This window comes from Musca domestica, unplaced genomic scaffold (assembly GCF_030504385.1).
Source record: "Musca domestica strain aabys unplaced genomic scaffold, Musca_domestica.polishedcontigs.V.1.1 33, whole genome shotgun sequence".
Classification (NCBI taxonomy): domain Eukaryota; kingdom Metazoa; phylum Arthropoda; class Insecta; order Diptera; family Muscidae; genus Musca; species Musca domestica.
The window spans coordinates 4,835,516-4,862,406 of NW_026712312.1; the positions used below are offsets into that span (position 1 = coordinate 4,835,516).

Below are 26,891 nucleotides of genomic sequence, written 5' to 3' on the forward strand. Positions count from 1 at the left end.
CGAGATTAATTTAATCTTTTTTCAGGTGTGATAGTTAAAAGTAATATATTGCAACTCTAAAACTGTCTTTTATTTCCGTCTCATGCAGAATATTGGGGGGGGGGGGTTTCCTATTCGAAACATTTGTACACATGTACAACTCCTTAGAGGAGCTTTGTTACATATGTAGCAGCACCATTTCGTTCCATACAGTTTTTGTTTATTTTTTTCTCAATTTTAGTTCTCTCTCTCTCTCTTCACAGCGTCATTTTAGGCTGTCCTTTTGGGTGTTTTGTTACGTTTGCCCAAAATTTTCATTAGCTGTTTGGACATGTAGTAGGGTTTTTCTGGTGAGCCATCGTGGCGTTCAATGTCTTCAAGGAAGCACAGGAACAGTGTATCCACCGCCATTGAATATACACTGAAGAAGACCGTGGTTATTAGGAAGGCCAAAATAGCCACAATTGCTGTGGGCACAGCATTGTAATGCAGTTGAACAATGGATGGATTATTTAACAAAAAGAAATAAGTAGCTACGCCAGCTGCTCCGGTTATCAATAACTTTGACATGAAGAACAAAAAGTCGGTAACTTTGTCCAGGGTTACAACGCGCAGGAAGTTGCGCATTGTCAAATTGAAAGCATCTTTTGCACTGCTGCAAAAGTTCTTACCATGAATGGCACACATGATGTAGGCATTTTTGCTTAAAAATCTCAAAAATGATTCCAGCAACCAAAAGAAACATTTCATACAGCACAATATGGCCCGGGTCAAGGCATTGTCATATTTTTTCAATTTCCGATCAATGTACTCCAATATCAGGCGTATCAAGCGACATATGGCCAGGATAAGGGAACCAAAGGCCAACGTACCCAAATGATAAAATGTTGTCTGGAAGATTGATTTTGTCAGGGTGAAGAATGGCACATCCTTCTTCTTGAATGTCCAATACCATGTGGCAAATGTACAGGCCAAGACCATATCGCTGAAGCCATCTATGAAGAAAGTCAGCCAGAGGTACCCAAATACATTGAACACAATAAACCAATTGACCAGTGTGGTGTGTTCAACTTCCACGAAACTGCACATGGTCTTGACACAGGGTGTCCTCTGAGATTGGCGGAATGCCCCAAACAGTGTTGTATCACCAATGTAACAATTTTGCTCAAATGTTGTTGGATCACATGCGGCTCCCACGGTATAATTCACGGCTGGTCCATCGCATATGCAATTCTCTTGAGACACTCCAGTTAGGCTGTTCGCATCTAATTGTCTTATCATACGGAAGGAGTTTTTACCAATCGAACCCAGATACAGGCCAACGCCAACAGCATATACAATTGCCGCTATAAAGAGTATCCACACAAAGATGGGAAAGAAGACGGTGGATTTGACACTGGACACAGCTTTGCTGCCCTCTTTGATAAGGGCTACGGCTATGCTTATCCGGCTACGCAGTACTATGAGCAATAGAATGAGTATGACAAGGAAAACACAAAGGAATATGCTTAGGTAAAGCCATAAACGTTCATCCTGAAAGAGAGAAAGAAAAATGGAAAAAAATTATTTAGGTGTTGATAAGTAAAATAGTATCAGTCGGGTTTTCCGACAGATGTATACCCACCCGTCTTGAGTTATGATTAATCAAACGGTTCACCCTTTAAGGGGGAGGTTCCGAATCAGATGGCCAATATTGAACAATTCGTATCTGACCTAAGACTGATATTAAAACGTACCAGATTTTCACTATATCGACTACTTCCTATACTTTATATGAGAGATTAGAGAATGTGGAAATACCTTATCTAATACTGTTAAAAATATTGGTATATGCAAAATTTGAAGGAGATCATTTATATCCGCTACCAGAAGAAATGGTCAGATCTCTACCTACTTCATAACAAATCTTGTGTTAATGGAAATATTGAGATGTGCCAAGTTTAAATGGAATCGGATGTTAATTTGTGTTTTATGAGCTTCATGAATATTACCAGAAGGAGTGGACAGGGATATACGGTCCACCAGACCTTGGGTTAATAAATTTATTGTGATGTGTGTAATTTGAAGAGAACCAGGTGGTCATTCAAAATCTTGACCCTTTGTGGGGGAGGTACCAGAAGAAATGGTCCGATTTCCACCATCTTTAAAACAGATCTTGTGTTGGTGGAAATATTGAGATGTGCCAAGACTGAATGGAATCGGATGTAAATGTTGCGATTTATGAGCTTCATAAATATTCAAAATGTTGACCCTTTGTGGGGGAGGTACCAGAAGGCGTGGACCGACGTATTCCATATCCACACCAGATCTTGTGCAAATAAAAATATTGTGATGTGTGCAATTTGAAGAGAGTTGGAGGCATATTTTGGTTTTTATGATCGTTTTTGGTTATTCAAAACTTTGACCCTTTGTGGGGGAGGTACCAGAAGGAATGGTCCGATTTCCACCATCTTTAAAACAGATCTAGTGTTGGTGGAAATATTGAGATGTACCAAATCTGAATGGAATTTTTTTTTTGTTAATTTCGCGTTTTATGCTCTATGGTAACTCAAGATTTTGACCCTTTGTGGGGGAAGTGCCAGAAGGAGTGAACCGATATATTCCATCTTCACGCCAGACCTTGGGTTAATAAAAATATTGTGATGTGCGTAATTTGAAGAGAACCGGATGCATATTTCGGATTTTGTGATCGTTTTTGGTTATTTAAAAGTTTGACCCTTTGTGGGGGAGGTACCAGTAGAAATGGTCCGATCTTTAACTTCTTCTTAACAGATCTCGTGTTAATGGAAATATTGAGATGCACCAAGAGTGAATGGAATCGGATCAAAATTTTGCGATTTATGAGCTTCATGAATATTCAAAATTTTGACCCTTTGTTGGGGAGGTACTAGAAGGAGTGGACCGATATTTTCCATCTTCACACCAGACCTTGGGTTAATAAAAATATTACGATGTGTGTAATTTGAAGAGAACCGGATGCTTATTTTGGATTTTATGATCGTTTTTGGTTATTCAAAACTTTCACCCTTTGTGGGGGAGGTACCAGAAGGAATGGACCGATCTCTACCTTCTTCATAACATATCTTGTGTTAATGGAAATATTGAAATGCGCCAAGTCTGAATGAATTTGGATGTTAATTTTGTGTTTTATAAGCTTCAAGAATATTCAAAATTTTGACATATTGTGGGGGAGGTACCAGAAGGAGTGGACCGATATATCCCATCCTCACACCAGACCTTGAGTTAATAAAAATATTGTGATTTGTGTAATTTCAAGAGAACCGGATGCTTATTTCGGATTTTATGATTGTTTTGGTTATTCAAAACTTTCACCCCCTGTGTGGGAGGTACCAGAAGGAATGGTCCGATCTCTACCATCTTTATAGCAGATCTTGTGTTGATGGAAATATTGAGATGTACCAAGACTGAATAGAATCTGATGTTAATTTCGCGACGTATGAGCTTCATGAATATTCAAAATTTTGCCCCTTTGTGGGGACACCAGACCTTGGGTTAATAACAATATTTTGATGTGTGAAATTTGAAAAGATCCGGATGCTTTTTTCGGATTTTATAATCTTTTTGGTTATCAAAATGTTAACCCATTGTGGTGGAGGTACCAGAAGAAATGGTGCGATTTCCACCATCTTTAAAACAGATCTTGTGTTGGTGGAAATGTTGAGATGTACCAAGACTAAATGTAATCGGATGTTAATTTTGCGATTAATGAGCTCCACGAATATTCAAAATTTTGATCCTTTATGAGGGAGGTACCAGAAGAAGTGGACCGATATATCCCATCTTCACGTCAGACCTTGGGTTAATAAAAATATTGTGATGTATGTAATTTGAAGACAATCGGACTTCTACGTCGCATTTTATAAGAGTTATAATTATTCAAAATTTTTAATCTTTGTGGGGAGATACTTGATCGAGTGGACCGATATTGTGCATTTTCGCACATGACCCAGCACTGATGCAAATATTAGTATTTGCAAAATGTGAGCAAAATCGGATTATCCTTTCTCTTTCTGCGTAGTAAATTATTTTCTTTGAAAATGTTAATTTTTTTTGGGGTGGGGGTGGGTACCTGAAGGAGTGGTCTGATATTGCCCATTTCAGAAATCGATCTAAGTTTCATGATAGTATTACAATGTACCAAATTTGAATCAAATCGGATACTCCATTCGAGAGTTATCGTACGTAACAGCCAGACAGACAGACGGACGGACGGATATCGCTAAATCGACTCCAAATGTCCTGAAACGGATTTGGTCCAAAGAGAGCTAGGGTATAAATCCGTTATTTCAATGAGGCACGTTTTGGCCCTACTGCATGATATATACATTCTCTCTATGTATGATATATACCCTCCATATGACTGAGGGTATAATGATTGCAGTACTTTGCTCTAATGTAGCGGAGTCCCAAATTGGATGTATAGTAGATGTAAATACACTGAATTTTAGTTACTCCACTCGAAGACCTTTTGGACAACATCTATGAGAACACAGAGCTTCATCTGAACCGATAGATAATGACTTAATTTTACAGTGGCATAATACCCCTTTTCTACTCACCTGCAGTATATTTTTGACAGCCGAATTTAGATTCAACGAATGTTGTGGCACCGTTGCCTCTCGATGATAGAATGTATACTTTTTAATGGAATAGTAAATGCCAACAGCTAGACCAACCAGCACCCCAAATATTGAAGTCCAAAGGAAGGGAGCAGCCAGCCAACGCATCAAGGCGATAAAAATGAATGTAGCTATGAGGGTACATAGCATCGCTGTCAATATCACCAAATACGAATTGAAAATATCCTCTACAACATTCTCACCCACACGCTGCGCCTCGTGTGTGCCGTTGGTGAAGTGTATAATTATGTTGCCGATAAATTTGGCAAGCCTCGTATCGGTTTGCATCATTTTCTCTTTGATTACGGTCTCACGACGATTGCACTGACTATTCGATTCCTCATTCACTGCCGTTAGCTTGGGGTCAACATTCATTTTGGCAACTAAGGGTTGAGCTTCGGGAAACATTGTTAAGGCCAAGGCCTGCAATTGGTCCTCATTGTTGACATCAAAATTGGTCGTCGCATTGGCAAGGACATGGGAAACATCCCTGGCACTACGTTGCAACAGGAACTTTGGAATATATTCACATGTCTTTTGCGAAAACTCCCATATGCAGCGATTCAGAAAGGGAGCACTTTTGATGTACCATCTGGCACAGCGTTCTGCATTGATGGCCTTTTGCATATCATCTTTGGTCCGCAGCGCATTCTTATCCGCCTCCGTAATACAAATCATGCGTGACTTTAACTCCGCCTCGGACATTTGATTTTTCATAACATCCCATATGAATGTCTCCTGGGGACATTGATTTACACAAATTTGTGGTGTTGGGCAACCGGTAATGGGCACCAGGGGATCTAAACATTTATCCAAATTGAAAAAGAATAAATATTTCTTGTCCAACACTCCCGAATCGATGCCACATTTCTTGTTAAACGAGTCTGTGGGCACAACCAATTTATTCAAGTCACCATTGCGAAAGGCATACTGAGCCACAAAGGCCCAAGCGCCCAGGAAGACTAGAAACACCAAAAGGCAGGGTACATCAGTGCAGGATCGTTTACGCCATAGCGGTGCTTTGAAGTTGCGTTCGTAGGATAATTTTTTACCATATTTCGGATCAACGTCATCTAAGGTATCAACAGCCATATCTCATTGTTTTCTTAACGGAAGCGATGTTGAAAGTGCGGCGTGTGTTGTGTTATCCGGTGTTTAACCTGCAAACAGAAAATTGTAATTAAAATTGAATTCCAAATGAATTTGCGGTTTGGGTGTGGGTACATTTGGGGGGCTTTTTTCTTGCAAATGCCTATGAGATTTTATATCTTCATCTAAAAAAGTGTTTGCATTGATGGTGGTGGGGGTAGGATGCAGATAACATTTTAAGATATTTTGATAAGATTAAAGGTTTGTTTACTTAAACTAGAACTATTTTTGGAAATGAAATATGTTGTGGCTGTCCGAAAATAAAAAAGGTAGATGGGCTACATAGTTTCACGATATCGTATGGCTCCCATTCAAAGGTACCCTCCGATATTCAATATTTTGATGATTTTAGCCACATTTTTTCAATGAAATTGTTAGAAAATTAACTCAAGTTCCTTCTGTGTACTTTACCACCTGTAAGAGTATTGTCTATATTGTCCACGATAACGCATATCCCTCATATCGCGTAACCTCCCTATATTCGGTATTTTGTTGATTTTACAGACATTATTTACCGGGGTTGTTTCAAATTTCATATTTAGAGTTCTTAATGGTCTTATTAAGAGTTCTACAGCCTATGCCAGAAAATTGTTTCTGCAGGTCCAGGTCTTCGTATAGGTTCCAAGAAAATAATTTACTGCACAGAAAGAGAAAGAATTGTCCGATTTTGTTCCAGCTTTGCAAATCCTAATATTTGCAACAGTGCTAGGTTAAGTGCGAAAATGGACAATATCGGTCCACTCCATCTCAATATTTCCATAAACACAAGATCTGTAATCCTCCCCACAAAGGGTCAATGTTTTGAATAACCAAAATAATCATAAAATACTAAATTAGCATCCGGCTCTCTTTAAATTACACAAATCATAATATTTTTATTAACCCAAGATTTTGTGTGAAGATGGTATATATCGGTCCACTCCTTCTGGTACCTCCCCCACAAAGGGTCAAAATTTTGAGTATTCATGAAGCTCATAATACGCGAAATTTACATCTGACTCCATTCAGATTTGTCACATCTCAATATTTCCATCAACACAAAATTTGTTAAAAAAAAATGGTAGATCGGACCATTTCTTCTGGTGACTCTGCAACAAAGGGTCAAATTTTGAATAACCAAAATAATCATAAAATCCGAAATAAGCTTCCGGCTCTGTTTAAATTACACACATCACAATATATCGGTCCACTCCTTCTGACACCTCTCCCACAAAGGGTCACATTTTGAATGTCAATGAAGCTTATAAAACACGAAATTAACATCCGATTCCATTCAGACATGGTTCAGACAAAATCTGTTAAAAAGATGGTAAAGATCGAATCATTCTTCTGGTAACTCCCCAACATGGGGTGCAAGATTTTTTAAAAACAAAACGCTTGAACTATACTGGCTATATCTAAACATTTCTCTCAACCAGAAATCTGATAGGGATATGTAATTAATCGGAATTTATGATTTCGCAGAAAAATGGATTGAATTCGATTTCCTTCAAATTTTGCACATACCAATATTTTTATCTGTATTAGATGAAGTATGAAAATGTACCTCACGCATATTACTATATCTTCCAAAAATTTGAACATATCTCATATAAAGCATAGGATATCGACTACTTCCTATGTCCAAATCTGGCACGTTGTAATATTTTTATCAGTTTTAGGAACAGATATGAATTGATTAATATTGGACAACTGCTTCGGAACCTGCCCCATAAAGGGTCAACCGTTTGAATAATCACAACTCAAGACTGGTGATATAAATTTGTGGGCAAAACCGACTGATACTATTTTACTTGTTTGATCAAATATTGGATTCGAATATATTTAAAAATGCAGCAATTCATTTGTATTCTAATTTTTTATGGATGGTAAAACTTTTTAACCAGGATTCTTTTAAAGTAAATTATATTATAATTCCATTCGCACTCTGTTTTTTACGAAACTTCCCGCTCTTGATTTTCAGTCACTCATTTAGTAATGAAAAACATTTTTCACTCAGCTTTATTCCCCACCTCCAATATGATAGAAAGCTTTTACCCAAACAATTTGTAATATTTCCCAATTCCGGTTTCGATAACATCGTACAAGAAAAATTGTGGCCCCATAAATGAATCATTCTCCGTTTCATCAGCGAAGTTTCAGAAGTGTGCCTAGGAGGAAAAATGCCCAAAAATTATCTTTGCAGACACGAAACCACCGCATAATCCACAACAATAAAATTCATATTTAAATAACAGATAATTTTTGTTAATAATTGTTTTTTGTTGTTGCTCAATAAGAATTTTATTATGCAAAATATGAAATTAAATCTAGCGTACAGCAAAAAGACAGACTGCAGCAAAGAGGGAGATATTTTGAATATATAAAAAAATATACAAAAAAAAATTACAATTGAAACAATTGTCTAAAGAATTGTTTAATGGGCTGATAAGAGATGATATTGAAAAATGATTCATAGTTCCGGCAGAAACTTTTCTTTTGTTTCATTCCGTATTCCGATCTAGAAAATGTTGTGAAATAAAAACTGCTACAGAGACGGTTTGCAGAAAAATATATATAGGATGGAAAATGGTATATGTCGGTCAAGGCCTACACCAGGTCGGCCAAGAATACTACTTTCGAAATAAGCTAAGAAGTTTTTGCACTATTGTGATTAGACTCTCTTTGAATTCAAAATCAATTGTCTTTTGACGGCAAACTTGGTTATCAGATGGGCTTACTGGTCGACCTTATGTAGGCCAGTAGGTCGGTCAAGAAGACATTTTTTGACAACAAACTTAGTAGTTTTTTAGGGCAATTGTGTTTTGACACTCATTATATTTCATTTGTCTTTTGACAGCAAAGTTAGTTGTCAGATGGGCCTACTTGGCCACCGTATGTAGGCCATGTAGGTCCGATACATCCTTCCCCGACTTTAGGTATTTTAAAGGCTTTGGCAACATTTTCAAACGAAATTGAGTTAGATTTCCTATTTGACATTCTCATTGAATACTATACGGACAGATTTATAGCCTCAGCCAATGTTCGACTATTTAGAAATATTTTTGACTTCTGTTATGATTATTCAAATTGTTAACCCTCTATAGAGTAGGTTCCTAAGAAATGGGCCAATATTGTCCATTTCGTATCGCACCTAAATAAATATGATATAAATGTTGCGACGTGCCAGGTTTGGACTATATTGGCTATTTGGTTCACTTTAAATGAAATATGTGATAATTTTTAGATAGTCGACCGAAGTATTCCATTTCCATACTTCATCTAATACAGTTAAAAATATTGGTAAGGGCAAAATACAAGAAAATCGAATATCCTATATCCAATTTTATAGGAAATCATAAATTCCATATTCATCTCAGGTTTCTGGCTGAGAGAAATATTTAGAAATAGCAAGTTGTTAAGAATCGCTGAGATGTGCCAAGTCTGAATGGAAATGGATGCCAATTTTATGAGCTTCATGGATATTCCTTTGTGAGGGAGGTACCAGAAGGAGTGGACCTATATATCCCATCTTGACAGCAGTTTTTGTGTTAGTAGAAATAATGAGTTGTGTGAAATATGAAGAGAATCTGGTATTTATTTGGGATTTTATAATCGTTTTGGTTATGCAAAACTTTGACCCTTTACCGGAAGGAAGGTAACGGAAGGAATGATCCGATCTCTACCATCTTTATAATAGATCTTTTATTGATAGAAATTTTAAGATGTGCCAAGTCGGAATACAATTGAATGCTTATATCGCGTTTTATGAGCTTCATGGACACTAAAAATTTTGAACCTTTGTGGGAGAGGTACAAGTAAAAGTGAACCGATATATTCTTCACGCCAGAGTTAGTAAAAATATTGTGATGTGTGTAATTTAAAGACAATCGGACTATTACATCCGATTTTATAAGAGTTATAAATATTCAAAATGTTAACCCTTTGTGTGGGAGGTACTTGAAGGAGTGGACCGATATTGTCAACAGTTGGTACCTTCTCAACTCGACGTGTTTACTTGCTACTTTTTGACTTAGGGCCTGCTTATTTATGTCACAAGAAACTGAAATTCAATGCCGGTTATGTTTTCTAAATTTGCGTTCAATACAAAACAGTTTGAAAAATCATGGTATGTTTTCAGAACCTGCAAGAATCTTCTAGTTTTGGAATTTTCTCCGACATCATATCTTGATGTTCTTGAACAGACCAACACACAGAATTGGTATTTTTTCGTTCACAATCATCTTCTTTCGCCATACATAAATAGGCCATTAGATCCCGTTCTCTTGAAAAGTTTGTGTTTGGCTCTTGAGAAAAAAATGGGGCAACATGTCTTGTACAATTTTTCAAATATTAAAACCCCCATTTGTGGATAACGATACGGAATGCCAAAAGAAAAAAAACACTATTCCAATGTTTTTTTTTAGAATTTAATTTAAAAAAACTAAAAACAAATTTGAAGTGATGTTGATATTTCGCATTCAAATTTCGTATCGTCATACAGAAACAGGCCGTAAGTAATAAAAAATAATAGAGTTCACATATGTTTCATCACATTCAATTAATATTTCTTTGAATTTTTTCCGCAGAGCAAATGTCATCGATAAATGAAAGTAATACCAAAAATTTAAAAAATTCCAATTAAAAATTGGGAAAAAATAAATGTATTGAATTTTTCAGAATATATTTAGAGTCAACAGACCGGTCAGGTCCCGGTTTACGGCAACTCCTGAGTTTCAATATTATCATGACGCAGTTATTATTATTCTTATGCCATGGATATTTTGAGATTTTATTTATTTTTATACCCTGCACCATAAATAGTATGGAGGGTATATTAAGTTCGTCATTCCATTTGTAACTCATCGAAATAATAATTTTAGACTAACAAAATATATGAAGGGTGAGATAAATAACTGCAACCAAGTCAAACGCCATTATTTTTATTTTTTTTTTTTAATTTCATTGAATGAAAGCAAAAAATGTCGGAAATAGCATCAAGCTTTAGAATAAGTTTAGATTTGTTCGAATTGGTCACCTTTGGCGCGAATTATGGTCTCCAAACGGCCAATGAAACCGTCACACACTGCACGAATGTTGCTCGACGGTATTTTGACTCATTTCCGGCGAAGCGCTTGCTTGAGGTGATCGACGCTTTGGTATATTTTAGTGCCAACCTTGCTTTCCAAAATACTCCCGACACAATAGTCCAACGGATTGGTATCCGGATTTTTTGGTGGCCATTGTGCGCTGGAAATGAAGTGGGGAATCTCATTTTGTAACTATTCTTGAGTTGCGCGTGCTGAGTGCGATGGTGCTGAGTCCTATTGGAATGTCCAACAATACATCCTCCACAATATTTTCGCTATAACATTCGGCATTTATTCTGATGCCACGGTCGATTAATACGAGCGAAGAGCAACCATCGGCTGTTATGGCGGATCAGACCATCACCATGGCCGGCGCTTAGTTCTGGTGGCCAACCGAAGTCGTACATTTTCAGCTGACCTCTTTGGCAAGTAAACACGATCATTATGTTTGTTTACAAACTGCTGGACAATGAATGTTTTCTCATCGGAAAAAACCAAATTCGGTTGTTCACCACTTTCGTCCAAGCGAAGCAACTCTTTAGCTCTTCTGAGTGTATTTTCTTTCTGTTGTGATGTAAGTTCTTGCACTTTTTGGAATATTAATGACTTTACCCCGAGCTCATTTTTCAATATTTGCCGAATGGAATATTGCGATATGTTCTGCTCACACGTCATTTTTCGGCTACTGCGACGCGGGTTTCGATCAAGTCGCTGTTTTTACTTTTCGAACCATTTCTGCTGATGTTGGTGTTTTCTTCCGTCCACTTCCTTGACAACGGGCTACGCTAGCAGAATTACGGTAACGAGCGATGGTACGAGACACAAAAGATTTATTCACATTTATATGCTGAGGTGCTCTAACGATAGCCACTTGTGGATTTCCAGCCAAATATCAAGAAATCTCACCATCACGCTTGAATTCCATCACAAATCACTTTTTTTCTGGAAAATTCTCACCAAAATTCTTTTGTACACTTGTAATGAGGTGGCACTGGATTAATTTTAACAGCTGTCGGACAAGTGGCTTAGAAATAACAGCAGTCTGAAGTTGGTTGCAGTTTTTTCATTTCACCCTGTATATCGCTTCCTTTAAATGTTTGTGTATTTTTATGGCTTTGGACCCAATTTCCGACCAAATAAACTATAAAAAATATTGCGTTTTTTCAGTGGGTTGTTTAGCTTCTCCCAATAAAGGTTCAGATTTTCGTATAGCCTCCCGACTTTCCATATTTTTAAGATTTTTTTAAATTCTCAAACATAACAGACGTTATAATACTTTGTCGGTATAATACAACTAAGATATAAGTATAAGTATAGTCCCCTATATAACGGAACTTCCAAATTTTCGGTCCAGACAACTTTAAAGTCGTGTTTATTTAATCATACAGCAATCGACACCAAGTCTCATCCTGTGACTGTCCACTCTCATAGTCATTCCATTCCCCATACAATTACCAAAGTCGCGGAACAGTAAGTTCAAATTCCAGCCTTGTAACTTGAGGTAATGGTACAAATATATCAAGGTAGCCTCATTACAAATAAGCATATCAAGCCTTTGTAATTTGCTTAGTCAAATTTATTATCCTTTCTAAATTAATGACGAATCTCGTTAATTATCAAAATCAGATGTAGTTGACAAATTTCTATTATCTAGAGTTGTCATTATAACTAATAAGAATTCCACTACTGTTCAGTCTTTTATCACTTCTCCAAGCAATAATAAATCCCATATTCTAACCCACCACAATACTAAAATGTACTTTCTCAAATAAGTGTGATAATCGCTCTTTCAATCGCATACTCGCTGTCCCACGTACTTCTGTCAATAACCAGAGTTTTTATATTTCTGTTCCAACAGACATTCCTGAAACGTAAATAATCAACTTGACATTATCGGCATTACAATCTTTAGCCCAACTCTACTCGCTAACTGCCACCTATAACAACCACATAATTTACTAATCACACCGCAGCCATCCCAAATACTTCAAGTTTATCATGATGACCTCTAAAGGATATTAAGAAAGACATTGGTTTAGTATCGACCCAATATGTAAATTATAGGTTGTTAAATTTCCCTTCCCAAATCGTCCAGGTGGAATCGTGGAGCAAAGGGCAGTACAAGCAATGATCAAAGGATCAGATCTAAAGATAGTCAATGTTTACATTCGGTTTGAGGATTTTCTCGATCCAGCCACCATCCCAGAAGGGAGATATTGCCCCGATTCTTGGCAATTTTTACGACTCCTATGAGCTATTGTTTTTATACCCTCCACCATGCATAGTATGGAGGGTATATTAAGTTCTACATTCCGTTTGTAGCTCATCGTAATAATCAGCGTAAAATTCTAAGACGATTTAGCCCTGTCCGTCTGTTGTAGAGTCAAAACGAATAAAGTCTTTTGTCTGCAGGCAGGTCAAGTTCGAAAATGGGCTATATCGGGCAACGATATCGTATAGCCCCCATACAACGGTACCCCTCGGTATTCGGGATTTTAATGATTTTAGCCACATTTTTTAATGAAATTGTCTGAAAATAAACACAAGGAGTTCCTTTTGAGTAATTTATCCCCTGGAAGAGAATTGTCTATATTGGTCCACGATATCGTACAGCCCCCATATAACTGCACCTCTCGATATTCGGTATTTTGTTGATTTTAGCTACATTTTTCAATGGAATTGTCTGAAATTCTACACAAGGAGTTCTTCGTGACTACTTTACCACCTGAAAGAAATTTGAAATACGGGTCTACGATATCGTATAGCCCCTATACAGCAGCAACCCCCAACATTCGCTTAGTTCTGCAATGTTGTTGTAGGATCTTTCAAGACTATGAGACTATGCGAATTAATTTCTGGCACAGTTGACCTTCTACTACATGTGTTTTTGGGTCTAGCCCTTTTTCGACGTCCTCGAGGGTTGTAGTCCAATTTACGGTCGCATAATTCTTGAGATGCCTAAACCCATCATAAAGCATCTCATGAATTATGCGACCAATCCTTTATGGATATTCAAAATTGTAACCTTTTGTGTGGGAAGTACCAGAAGCAGTGAACCGATATATCACATCTTCACTCCAGACTTGGGTTAATAAAAATATTGAGATGTGTGTAATTTAAAGACAATCGGACAACTACATCACATTTTATAAGAGTTATAATTATTCAAAATTTTGAACCTTTGTTGAGTCAAAATTCTGAATAATATTACGATTTGCAAATTTGGAACAAAATTAGATTATATTATATATTTTTCTTTCTGTACAGTAAATTATTTTCTTTTGAAAATTTCGACCTTTTGTGGGGGAGGTACCTGAAAGAGTGAACCGATATTGCCCATCTCCGAACTTAATCTAAGTTTGACAATAATATTACGATGTACCAAATTTGGATCAAATCGGATACTCCCTTCGAGAGTTATCGTGCGTCACAGCCAGCTAGACAGATAAACGGCCGGACATTGCTAGATCCTCTCCAAATGTCCTGAAACGTATTTCGTCCTAGGGTCTAAAACCGTTATTTCGACGAGGCACGTATCAAATGATAAATACCCTCTCTAGCCATATGGCTGAGGGTATAATAATATCGTCGGCGAATGCATGATGTGCGTGAAGATAAAAACGTTTTTAATTTTCGAACACTTTCAGTTGTATAACAGTGTATAACAGTTCAAAAACGTTTTTGTATATGAGCGGAAAATAAAAACGATTTTCTAGGTTATAATAAAAACGTTTTTCAACGTGTTAGACTTTTAATCTTAGTCATTTGTTTGATTTACGAAATTATTATCTCCTAGTAAATGAAATACTAATACAATACAATATGTATTGATCTAAGCATTTCATTGTAGAAATTTTGAGAAAAAAATTTATCATCGAAAAATACGATTATAAAGGACAAAATATGTTTTGGCCTATATCTCAGGATCAAAAAAGGATACGCGTATATGGAAGGTATCGTTAGAAAGGTGATTCCTTCTACTTTCCGAATATGTGCTGATCTAAGCATTTCATTGTAGAAATTTTGAGAAAAAAATTTATCATCGAAAAATACGATTTTAAAGGACAAAATATGTTTTGGCCTATATCTCAGGATCAAAAAAGGATACGCGTATATGGAAGGTATCGTTAGAAAGGTGATTCCTTCTACTTTCCGAATATGTGCTGATCTAAGCATTTCATTGTAGAAATTTTGAGAAAAAAATTTATCATCGAAAAATACGATTTTAAAGGACAAAATATGTTTTGGCCTATATCTCAGGATCAAAAAAGGATACGCGTATATGGAAGGTATCGTTAGAAAGGTGATTCCTTCTACTTTCCGAATATGTGCTGATCTAAGCATTTCATTGTAGAAATTTTGAGAAAAAAATTTATCATCGAAAAATACGATTTTAAAGGACAAAATATGTTTTGGCCTATATCTCAGGATCAAAAAAGGATACGCGTATATGGAAGGTATCGTTAGAAAGGTGATTCCTTCTACTTTCCGAATATGTGCTGATCTAAGCATTTCATTGTAGAAATTTTGAGAAAAAAATTTATCATCGAAAAATACGATTTTAAAGGACAAAATATGTTTTGGCCTATATCTCAGGATCAAAAAAGGATACGCGTATATGGAAGGTATCGTTAGAAAGGTGATTCCTTCTACTTTCCGAATATGTGCTGATCTAAGCATTTCATTGTAGAAATTTTGAGAAAAAAATTTATCATCGAAAAATACGATTTTAAAGGACAAAATATGTTTTGGCCTATATCTCAGGATCAAAAAAGGATACGCGTATATGGAAGGTATCGTTAGAAAGGTGATTCCTTCTACTTTCCGAATATGTGCTGATCTAAGCATTTCATTGTAGAAATTTTGAGAAAAAAATTTATCATCGAAAAATACGATTTTAAAGGACAAAATATGTTTTGGCCTATATCTCAGGATCAAAAAAGGATACGCGTATATGGAAGGTATCGTTAGAAAGGTGATTCCTTCTACTTTCCGAATATGTGCTGATCTAAGCATTTCATTGTAGAAATTTTGAGAAAAAAATTTATCATCGAAAAATACGATTTTAAAGGACAAAATATGTTTTGGCCTATATCTCAGGATCAAAAAAGGATACGCGTATATGGAAGGTATCGTTAGAAAGGTGATTCCTTCTACTTTCCGAATATGTGCTGATCTAAGCATTTCATTGTAGAAATTTTGAGAAAAAAATTTATCATCGAAAAATACGATTTTAAAGGACAAAATATGTTTTGGCCTATATCTCAGGATCAAAAAAGGATACGCGTATATGGAAGGTATCGTTAGAAAGGTGATTCCTTCTACTTTCCGAATATGTGCTGATCTAAGCATTTCATTGTAGAAATTTTGAGAAAAAAATTTATCATCGAAAAATACGATTTTAAAGGACAAAATATGTTTTGGCCTATATCTCAGGATCAAAAAAGGATACGCGTATATGGAAGGTATCGTTAGAAAGGTGATTCCTTCTACTTTCCGAATATGTGCTGATCTAAGCATTTCATTGTAGAAATTTTGAGAAAAAAATTTATCATCGAAAAATACGATTTTAAAGGACAAAATATGTTTTGGCCTATATCTCAGGATCAAAAAAGGATACGCGTATATGGAAGGTATCGTTAGAAAGGTGATTCCTTCTACTTTCCGAATATGTGCTGATCTAAGCATTTCATTGTAGAAATTTTGAGAAAAAAATTTATCATCGAAAAATACGATTTTAAAGGACAAAATATGTTTTGGCCTATATCTCAGGATCAAAAAAGGATACGCGTATATGGAAGGTATCGTTAGAAAGGTGATTCCTTCTACTTTCCGAATATGTGCTGATCTAAGCATTTCATTGTAGAAATTTTGAGAAAAAAATTTATCATCGAAAAATACGATTTTAAAGGACAAAATATGTTTTGGCCTATATCTCAGGATCAAAAAAGGATACGCGTATATGGAAGGTATCGTTAGAAAGGTGATTCCTTCTACTTTCCGAATATGTGCTGATCTAAGCATTTCATTGTAGAAATTTTGAGAAAAAAATTTATCATCGAAAAATACGATTTTAAAGGACAAAATATGTTTTGGCCTATATCTCAGGATCAAAAAAGGATACGCGTATATGGAAGGTATCGTTAGAAAGGTGATTCCTTCTACTTTCCGAATATGTGCTGATCTAAGCATTTCATTGTAGAAATTTTGAGAAAAAAATTTATCATCGAAAAATACGATTTTAAAGGACAAAATATGTTTTGGCCTATATCTCAGGATCAAAAAAGGATACGGGTATATGGAAGGTATCGTTAGAAAGGTGATTCCTTCTACTTTCCGAATATGTACTGATCTAAGCACTCCATTGTAGAAATTTTGAGAAAAAAATTTATCATCGAAAAATACGATTTTAAAGGACAAAATATGTTTTGGCCTATATCTCAGGATCAAAAAAGGATACGCGTATATGGAAGGTATCGTTAGAAAGGTGATTCCTTCTACTTTCCGAATATGTGCTGATCTAAGCATTTCATTGTAGAAATTTTGAGAAAAAAATTTATCATCGAAAAATACGATTTTAAAGGACAAAATATGTTTTGGCCTATATCTCAGGATCAAAAAAGGATACGCGTATATGGAAGGTATCGTTAGAAAGGTGATTCCTTCTACTTTCCGAATATGTGCTGATCTAAGCATTTCATTGTAGAAATTTTGAGAAAAAAATTTATCATCGAAAAATACGATTTTAAAGGACAAAATATGTTTTGGCCTATATCTCAGGATCAAAAAAGGATACGCGTATATGGAAGGTATCGTTAGAAAGGTGATTCCTTCTACTTTCCGAATATGTGCTGATCTAAGCATTTCATTGTAGAAATTTTGAGAAAAAAATTTATCATCGAAAAATACGATTTTAAAGGACAAAATATGTTTTGGCCTATATCTCAGGATCAAAAAAGGATACGCGTATATGGAAGGTATCGTTAGAAAGGTGATTCCTTCTACTTTCCGAATATGTATTGATCTAAGCATTTCATTGTAGAAATTTTGAGAAAAAAATTTATCATCGAAAAATACGATTTTAAAGGACAAAATATGTTTTGGCCTATATCTCAGGATCAAAAAAGGATACGCGTATATGGAAGGTATCGTTAGAAAGGTGATTCCTTCTACTTTCCGAATATGTGCTGATCTAAGCATTTCATTGTAGAAATTTTGAGAAAAAAATTTATCATCGAAAAATACGATTTTAAAGGACAAAATATGTTTTGGCCTATATCTCAGGATCAAAAAAGGATACGCGTATATGGAAGGTATCGTTAGAAAGGTGATTCCTTCTACTTTCCGAATATGTGCTGATCTAAGCATTTCATTGTAGAAATTTTGAGAAAAAAATTTATCATCGAAAAATACGATTTTAAAGGACAAAATATGTTTTGGCCTATATCTCAGGATCAAAAAAGGATACGCGTATATGGAAGGTATCGTTAGAAAGGTGATTCCTTCTACTTTCCGAATATGTGCTGATCTAAGCATTTCATTGTAGAAATTTTGAGAAAAAAATTTATCATCGAAAAATACGATTTTAAAGGACAAAATATGTTTTGGCCTATATCTCAGGATCAAAAAAGGATACGCGTATATGGAAGGTATCGTTAGAAAGGTGATTCCTTCTACTTCCCGAATATGTGCTGATCTAAGCATTTCATTGTAGAAATTTTGAGAAAAAAATTTATCATCGAAAAATACGATTTTAAAGGACAAAATATGTTTTGGCCTATATCTCAGGATCAAAAAAGGATACGCGTATATGGAAGGTATCGTTAGAAAGGTGATTCCTTCTACTTTCCGAATATGTATTGATCTAAGCATTTCATTGTAGAAATTTTGAGAAAAAAATTTATCATCGAAAAATACGATTTTAAAGGACGAAATATGTTTTGGCCTATATCTCAGGATCAAAAAAGGATACGCGTATATGGAAGGTATCGTTAGAAAGGTGATTCCTTCTACTTTCCGAATATGTATTGATCTAAGCATTTCATTGTAGAAATTTTGAGAAAAAAATTTATCATCGAAAAATACGATTTTAAAGGACAAAATATGTTTTGGCCTATATCTCAGGATCAAAAAAGGATACGCGTATATGGAAGGTATCGTTAGAAAGGTGATTCCTTCTACTTCCCGAATATGTGCTGATCTAAGCATTTCATTGTAGAAATTTTGAGAAAAAAATTTATCATCGAAAAATACGATTTTAAAGGACAAAATATGTTTTGGCCTATATCTCAGGATCAAAAAAGGATACGCGTATATGGAAGGTATCGTTAGAAAGGTGATTCCTTCTACTTTCCGAATATGTATTGATCTAAGCATTTCATTGTAGAAATTTTGAGAAAAAAATTTATCATCGAAAAATACGATTTTAAAGGACGAAATATGTTTTGGCCTATATCTCAGGATCAAAAAAGGATACGCGTATATGGAAGGTATCGTTAGAAAGGTGATTCCTTCTACTTTCCGAATATGTATTGATCTAAGCATTTCATTGTAGAAATTTTGAGAAAAAAATTTATCATCGAAAAATACGATTTTAAAGGACAAAATATGTTTTGGCCTATATCTCAGGATCAAAAAAGGATACGCGTATATGGAAGGTATCGTTAGAAAGGTGATTCCTTCTACTTTCCGAATATGTATTGATCTAAGCATTTCATTGTAGAAATTTTGAGAAAAAAATTTATCATCGAAAAATACGATTTTAAAGGACAAAATATGTTTTGGCCTATATCTCAGGATCAAAAAGGGATACGCGTATATGGAAGATATCGTTAGAAAGGTGATTCCTTCTACTTTCCGAATATGTATTGATCTAAGCATTTCATTGTAGAAATTTTGAGAAAAAAATTTATCATCGAAAAATACGATTTTAAAGGACAAAATATGTTTTGGCCTATATCTCAGGATCAAAAAAGGATACGCGTATATGGAAGGTATCGTTAGAAAGGTGATTCCTTCTACTTTCCGAATATGTATTGATCTAAGCATTTCATTGTAGAAATTTTGAGAAAAAAAATTTATCATCGAAAAATACGATTTTAAAGGACAAAATATGTTTTGGCCTATATCTCAGGATCAAAAAAAGGATACGCGTATATGGAAGGTATCGTTAGAAAGGTGATTCCTTCTACTTTCCGAATATGTATTGATCTAAGCATTTCATTGTAGAAATTTTGAGAAAAAAATTTATCATCGAAAAATACGATTTTAAAGGACGAAATATGTTTTGGCCTATATCTCAGGATCAAAAAAGGATACGCGTATATGGAAGGTATCGTTAGAAAGGTGATTCCTTCTACTTTCCGAATATGTATTGATCTAAGCATTTCATTGTAGAAATTTTGAGAAAAAAATTTATCATCGAAAAATACGATTTTAAAGGACAAAATATGTTTTGGCCTATATCTCAGGATCAAAAAAGGATACGCGTATATGGAAGGTATCGTTAGAAAGGTGATTCCTTCTACTTTCCGAATATGTATTGATCTAAGCATTTCATTGTAGAAATTTTGAGAAAAAAATTTATCATCGAAAAATACGATTTTAAAGGACAAAATATGTTTTGGCCTATATCTCAGGATCAAAAAGGGATACGCGTATATGGAAGATATCGTTAGAAAGGTGATTCCTTCTACTTTCCGAATATGTATTGATCTAAGCATTTCATTGTAGAAATTTTGAGAAAAAAATTTATCATCGAAAAATACGATTTTAAAGGGCAAAATATGTTTTGGCCTATATCTCAGGATCAAAAAAGGATACGCGTATATGGAAGGTATCGTTAGAAAGGTGATTCCTTCTACTTTCCGAATATGTATTGATCTAAGCATTTCATTGTAGAAATTTTGAGAAAAAAATTTATCATCGAAAAATACGATTTTAAAGGACAAAATATGTTTTGGCCTATATCTCAGGATCAAAAAAAGGATACGCGTATATGGAAGGTATCGTTAGAAAGGTGATTCCTTCTACTTTCCGAATATGTATTGATCTAAGCATTTCATTGTAGAAATTTTGAGAAAAAAATTTATCATCGAAAAATACGATTTTAAAGGACAAAATATGTTTTGGCCTATATCTCAGGATCAAAAAAGGATACGCGTATATGGAAGGTATCGTTAGAAAGGTGATTCCTTCTACTTTCCGAATATGTATTGATCTAAGCATTTCATTGTAGAAATTTTGAGAAAAAAATTTATCATCGAAAAATACGATTTTAAAGGACAAAATATGTTTTGGCCTATATCTCAGGATCAAAAAGGGATACGCGTATATGGAAGATATCGTTAGAAAGGTGATTCCTTCTACTTTCCGAATATGTATTGATCTAAGCATTTCATTGTAGAAATTTTGAGAAAAAAATTTATCATCGAAAAATACGATTTTAAAGGACAAAATATGTTTTGGCCTATATCTCAGGATCAAAAAAGGATACGCGTATATGGAAGGTATCGTTAGAAAGGTGATTCCTTCTACTTTCCGAATATGTATTGATCTAAGCATTTCATTGTAGAAATTTTGAGAAAAAAATTTATCATCGAAAAATACGATTTTAAAGGGCAAAATATGTTTTGGCCTATATCTCAGGATCAAAAAAGGATACGCGTATATGGAAGGTATCGTTAGAAAGGTGATTCCTTCTACTTTCCGAATATGTATTGATCTAAGCATTTCATTGTAGAAATTTTGAGAAAAAAATTTATCATCGAAAAATACGATTTTAAAGGACAAAATATGTTTTGGCCTATATCTCAGGATCAAAAAAGGATACGCGTATATGGAAGGTATCGTTAGAAAGGTGATTCCTTCTACTTTCCGAATATGTATTGATCTAAGCATTTCATTGTAGAAATTTTGAGAAAAAAATTTATCATCGAAAAATACGATTTTAAAGGACAAAATATGTTTTGGCCTATATCTCAGGATCAAAAAAGGATACGCGTATATGGAAGGTATCGTTAGAAAGGTGATTCCTTCTACTTTCCGAATATGTATTGATCTAAGCATTTCATTGTAGAAATTTTGAGAAAAAAATTTATCATCGAAAAATACGATTTTAAAGGACAAAATATGTTTTGGCCTATATCTCAGGATCAAAAAAGGATACGCGTATATGGAAGGTATCGTTAGAAAGGTGATTCCTTCTACTTTCTGAATATGTGCTGATCTAAGCATTTCATTGTAGAAATTTTGAGAAAAAAAATTATCATCGAAAAATACGATTTTAAAGGACAAAATATGTTTTGGCCTATATCTCAGGATCAAAAAAGGATACGCGTATATGGAAGGTATCGTTAGAAAGGTGATTCCTTCTACTTTCCGAATATGTATTGATCTAAGCATTTCATTGTAGAAATTTTGAGAAAAAAATTTATCATCGAAAAATACGATTTTAAAGGACATAATATGTTTTGGCCTATATCTCAGGATCAAAAAAGGATACGCGTATATGGAAGGTATCGTTAGAAAGGTGATTCCTTCTACTTTCCGAATATGTGCTGATCTAAGCATTTCATTGTAGAAATTTTGAGAAAAAAATTTATCATCGAAAAATACGATTTTAAAGGACAAAATATGTTTTGGCCTATATCTCAGGATCAAAAAAGGATACGCGTATATGGAAGGTATCGTTAGAAAGGTGATTCCTTCTACTTTCCGAATATGTGCTGATCTAAGCATTTCATTGTAGAAATTTTGAGAAAAAAATTTATCATCGAAAAATACGATTTTAAAGGACAAAATATGTTTTGGCCTATATCTCAGGATCAAAAAAGGATACGCGTATATGGAAGGTATCGTTAGAAAGGTGATTCCTTCTACTTTCCGAATATGTGCTGATCTAAGCATTTCATTGTAGAAATTTTGAGAAAAAAATTTATCATCGAAAAATACGATTTTAAAGGACAAAATATGTTTTGGCCTATATCTCAGGATCAAAAAAGGATACGCGTATATGGAAGGTATCGTTAGAAAGGTGATTCCTTCTACTTTCCGAATATGTGCTGATCTAAGCATTTCATTGTAGAAATTTGAGAAAAAAATTTATCATCGAAAAATAATAATAAAATATGTTTTGGCCTATATCTCAGGATCAAAAAAGGATACGCGTATATGGAAGGTATCGTTAGAAAGGTGATTCCTTCTACTTTCCGAATATGTGCTGATCTAAGCATTTCATTGTAGAAATTTTGAGAAAAAAATTTATCATCGAAAAATACGATTTTAAAGGACAAAATATGTTTTGGCCTATATCTCAGGATCAAAAAAGGATACGCGTATATGGAAGGTATCGTTAGAAAGGTGATTCCTTCTACTTTCCGAATATGTGCTGATCTAAGCATTTCATTGTAGAAATTTTGAGAAAAAAATTTATCATCGAAAAATAATAATAAAATATGTTTTGGCCTATATCTCAGGATCAAAAAAGGATACGCGTATATGGAAGGTATCGTTAGAAAGGTGATTCCTTCTACTTTCCCAATATGTGCTGATCTAAGCATTTCATTGTAGAAATTTTGAGAAAAAAATTTATCATCGAAAAATACGATTTTAAAGGACAAAATATGTTTTGGCCTATATCTCAGGATCAAAAAAGGATACGCGTATATGGAAGGTATCGTTAGAAAGGTGATTCCTTCTACTTTCCGAATATGTGCTGATCTAAGCATTTCATTGTAGAAATTTTAAGAAAAAAATTTATCATCGAAAAATACGATTTTAAAGGACAAAATATGTTTTGGCCTATATCTCAGGATCAAAAAAGGATACGCGTATATGGAAGGTATCGTTAGAAAGGTGATTCCTTCTACTTTCCGAATATGTGCTGATCTAAGCATTTCATTGTAGAAATTTTGAGAAAAAAATTTATCATCGAAAAATACGATTTTAAAGGACAAAATATGTTTTGGCCTATATCTCAGGATCAAAAAAGGATACGGGTATATGGAAGGTATCGTTAGAAAGGTGATTCCTTCTACTTTCCGAATATGTACTGATCTAAGCACTCCATTGTAGAAATTTTGAGAAAAAAATTTATCATCGAAAAATACGATTTTAAAGGACAAAATATGTTTTGGCCTATATCTCAGGATCAAAAAAGGATACGCGTATATGGAAGGTATCGTTAGAAAGGTGATTCCTTCTACTTTCCGAATATGTGCTGATCTAAGCATTTCATTGTAGAAATTTTGAGAAAAAAATTTATCATCGAAAAATACGATTTTAAAGGACAAAATATGTTTTGGCCTATATCTCAGGATCAAAAAAGGATACGCGTATATGGAAGGTATCGTTAGAAAGGTGATTCCTTCTACTTTCCGAATATGTGCTGATCTAAGCATTTCATTGTAGAAATTTTGAGAAAAAAATTTATCATCGAAAAATACGATTTTAAAGGACAAAATATGTTTTGGCCTATATCTCAGGATCAAAAAAGGATACGCGTATATGGAAGGTATCGTTAGAAAGGTGATTCCTTCTACTTTCCGAATATGTGCTGATCTAAGCATTTCATTGTAGAAATTTTGAGAAAAAAATTTATCATCGAAAAATACGATTTTAAAGGACAAAATATGTTTTGGCCTATATCTCAGGATCAAAAAAGGATACGCGTATATGGAAGGTATCGTTAGAAAGGTGATTCCTTCTACTTTCCGAATATGTGCTGATCTAAGCATTTCATTGTAGAAATTTTGAGAAAAAAATTTATCATCGAAAAATACGATTTTAAAGGACAAAATATGTTTTGGCCTATATCTCAGGATCAAAAAAGGATACGCGTATATGGAAGGTATCGTTAGAAAGGTGATTCCTTCTACTTTCCGAATATGTGCTGATCTAAGCATTTCATTGTAGAAATTTTGAGAAAAAAATTTATCATCGAAAAATACGATTTTAAAGGACAAAATATGTTTTGGCCTATATCTCAGGATCAAAAAAGGATACGCGTATATGGAAGGTATCGTTAGAAAGGTGATTCCTTCTACTTTCCGAATATGTGCTGATCTAAGCATTTCATTGTAGAAATTTTGAGAAAAAAATTTATCATCGAAAAATACGATTTTAAAGGACAAAATATGTTTTGGCCTATATCTCAGGATCAAAAAAGGATACGCGTATATGGAAGGTATCGTTAGAAAGGTGATTCCTTCTACTTTCCGAATATGTGCTGATCTAAGCATTTCATTGTAGAAATTTTGAGAAAAAAATTTATCATCGAAAAATACGATTTTAAAGGACAAAATATGTTTTGGCCTATATCTCAGGATCAAAAAAGGATACGGGTATATGGAAGGTATCGTTAGAAAGGTGATTCCTTCTACTTTCCGAATATGTACTGATCTAAGCACTCCATTGTAGAAATTTTGAGAAAAAAATTTATCATCGAAAAATACGATTTTAAAGGACAAAATATGTTTTGGCCTATATCTCAGGATCAAAAAAGGATACGCGTATATGGAAGGTATCGTTAGAAAGGTGATTCCTTCTACTTTCCGAATATGTGCTGATCTAAGCATTTCATTGTAGAAATTTTGAGAAAAAAATTTATCATCGAAAAATACGATTTTAAAGGACAAAATATGTTTTGGCCTATATCTCAGGATCAAAAAAGGATACGCGTATATGGAAGGTATCGTTAGAAAGGTGATTCCTTCTACTTTCCGAATATGTGCTGATCTAAGCATTTCATTGTAGAAATTTTGAGAAAAAAATTTATCATCGAAAAATACGATTTTAAAGGACAAAATATGTTTTGGCCTATATCTCAGGATCAAAAAAGGATACGCGTATATGGAAGGTATCGTTAGAAAGGTGATTCCTTCTACTTTCCGAATATGTGCTGATCTAAGCATTTCATTGTAGAAATTTTGAGAAAAAAATTTATCATCGAAAAATACGATTTTAAAGGACAAAATATGTTTTGGCCTATATCTCAGGATCAAAAAAGGATACGCGTATATGGAAGGTATCGTTAGAAAGGTGATTCCTTCTACTTTCCGAATATGTATTGATCTAAGCATTTCATTGTAGAAATTTTGAGAAAAAAATTTATCATCGAAAAATACGATTTTAAAGGACAAAATATGTTTTGGCCTATATCTCAGGATCAAAAAAGGATACGCGTATATGGAAGGTATCGTTAGAAAGGTGATTCCTTCTACTTTCCGAATATGTGCTGATCTAAGCATTTCATTGTAGAAATTTTGAGAAAAAAATTTATCATCGAAAAATACGATTTTAAAGGACAAAATATGTTTTGGCCTATATCTCAGGATCAAAAAAGGATACGCGTATATGGAAGGTATCGTTAGAAAGGTGATTCCTTCTACTTTCCGAATATGTGCTGATCTAAGCATTTCATTGTAGAAATTTTGAGAAAAAAATTTATCATCGAAAAATACGATTTTAAAGGACAAAATATGTTTTGGCCTATATCTCAGGATCAAAAAAGGATACGCGTATATGGAAGGTATCGTTAGAAAGGTGATTCCTTCTACTTTCCGAATATGTGCTGATCTAAGCATTTCATTGTAGAAATTTTGAGAAAAAAATTTATCATCGAAAAATACGATTTTAAAGGACAAAATATGTTTTGGCCTATATCTCAGGATCAAAAAAGGATACGCGTATATGGAAGGTATCGTTAGAAAGGTGATTCCTTCTACTTCCCGAATATGTGCTGATCTAAGCATTTCATTGTAGAAATTTTGAGAAAAAAATTTATCATCGAAAAATACGATTTTAAAGGACAAAATATGTTTTGGCCTATATCTCAGGATCAAAAAAGGATACGCGTATATGGAAGGTATCGTTAGAAAGGTGATTCCTTCTACTTTCCGAATATGTATTGATCTAAGCATTTCATTGTAGAAATTTTGAGAAAAAAATTTATCATCGAAAAATACGATTTTAAAGGACGAAATATGTTTTGGCCTATATCTCAGGATCAAAAAAGGATACGCGTATATGGAAGGTATCGTTAGAAAGGTGATTC

The 26,891-nt window shown here is 34.3% G+C and overlaps 1 protein-coding gene across 4 annotated transcripts in view; it reads right to left on the reverse strand.

Annotated features, from left to right (window-relative positions):
- Positions 1-214: 214 nt before the first annotated feature.
- LOC101895250 (choline transporter-like 2) overlaps positions 215-26,891 on the reverse strand; it is a 56,509-nt gene continuing 29,832 nt past the window's right edge. For all 4 annotated transcript variants that reach the window (XM_005182050.4, XM_059125424.1, XM_005182049.4 and 1 more), the window contains 2 exons: positions 4,560-5,779; positions 215-1,512 (listed from right to left, as the gene is read on the reverse strand). In XM_005182050.4, coding sequence (XP_005182107.2) covers positions 250-1,512; positions 4,560-5,711 — 2,415 coding nt within the window. In that variant the 5' untranslated portion in view covers positions 5,712-5,779 and the 3' untranslated portion in view covers positions 215-249. The remainder of the gene's footprint in view (positions 1,513-4,559; positions 5,780-26,891) is intronic.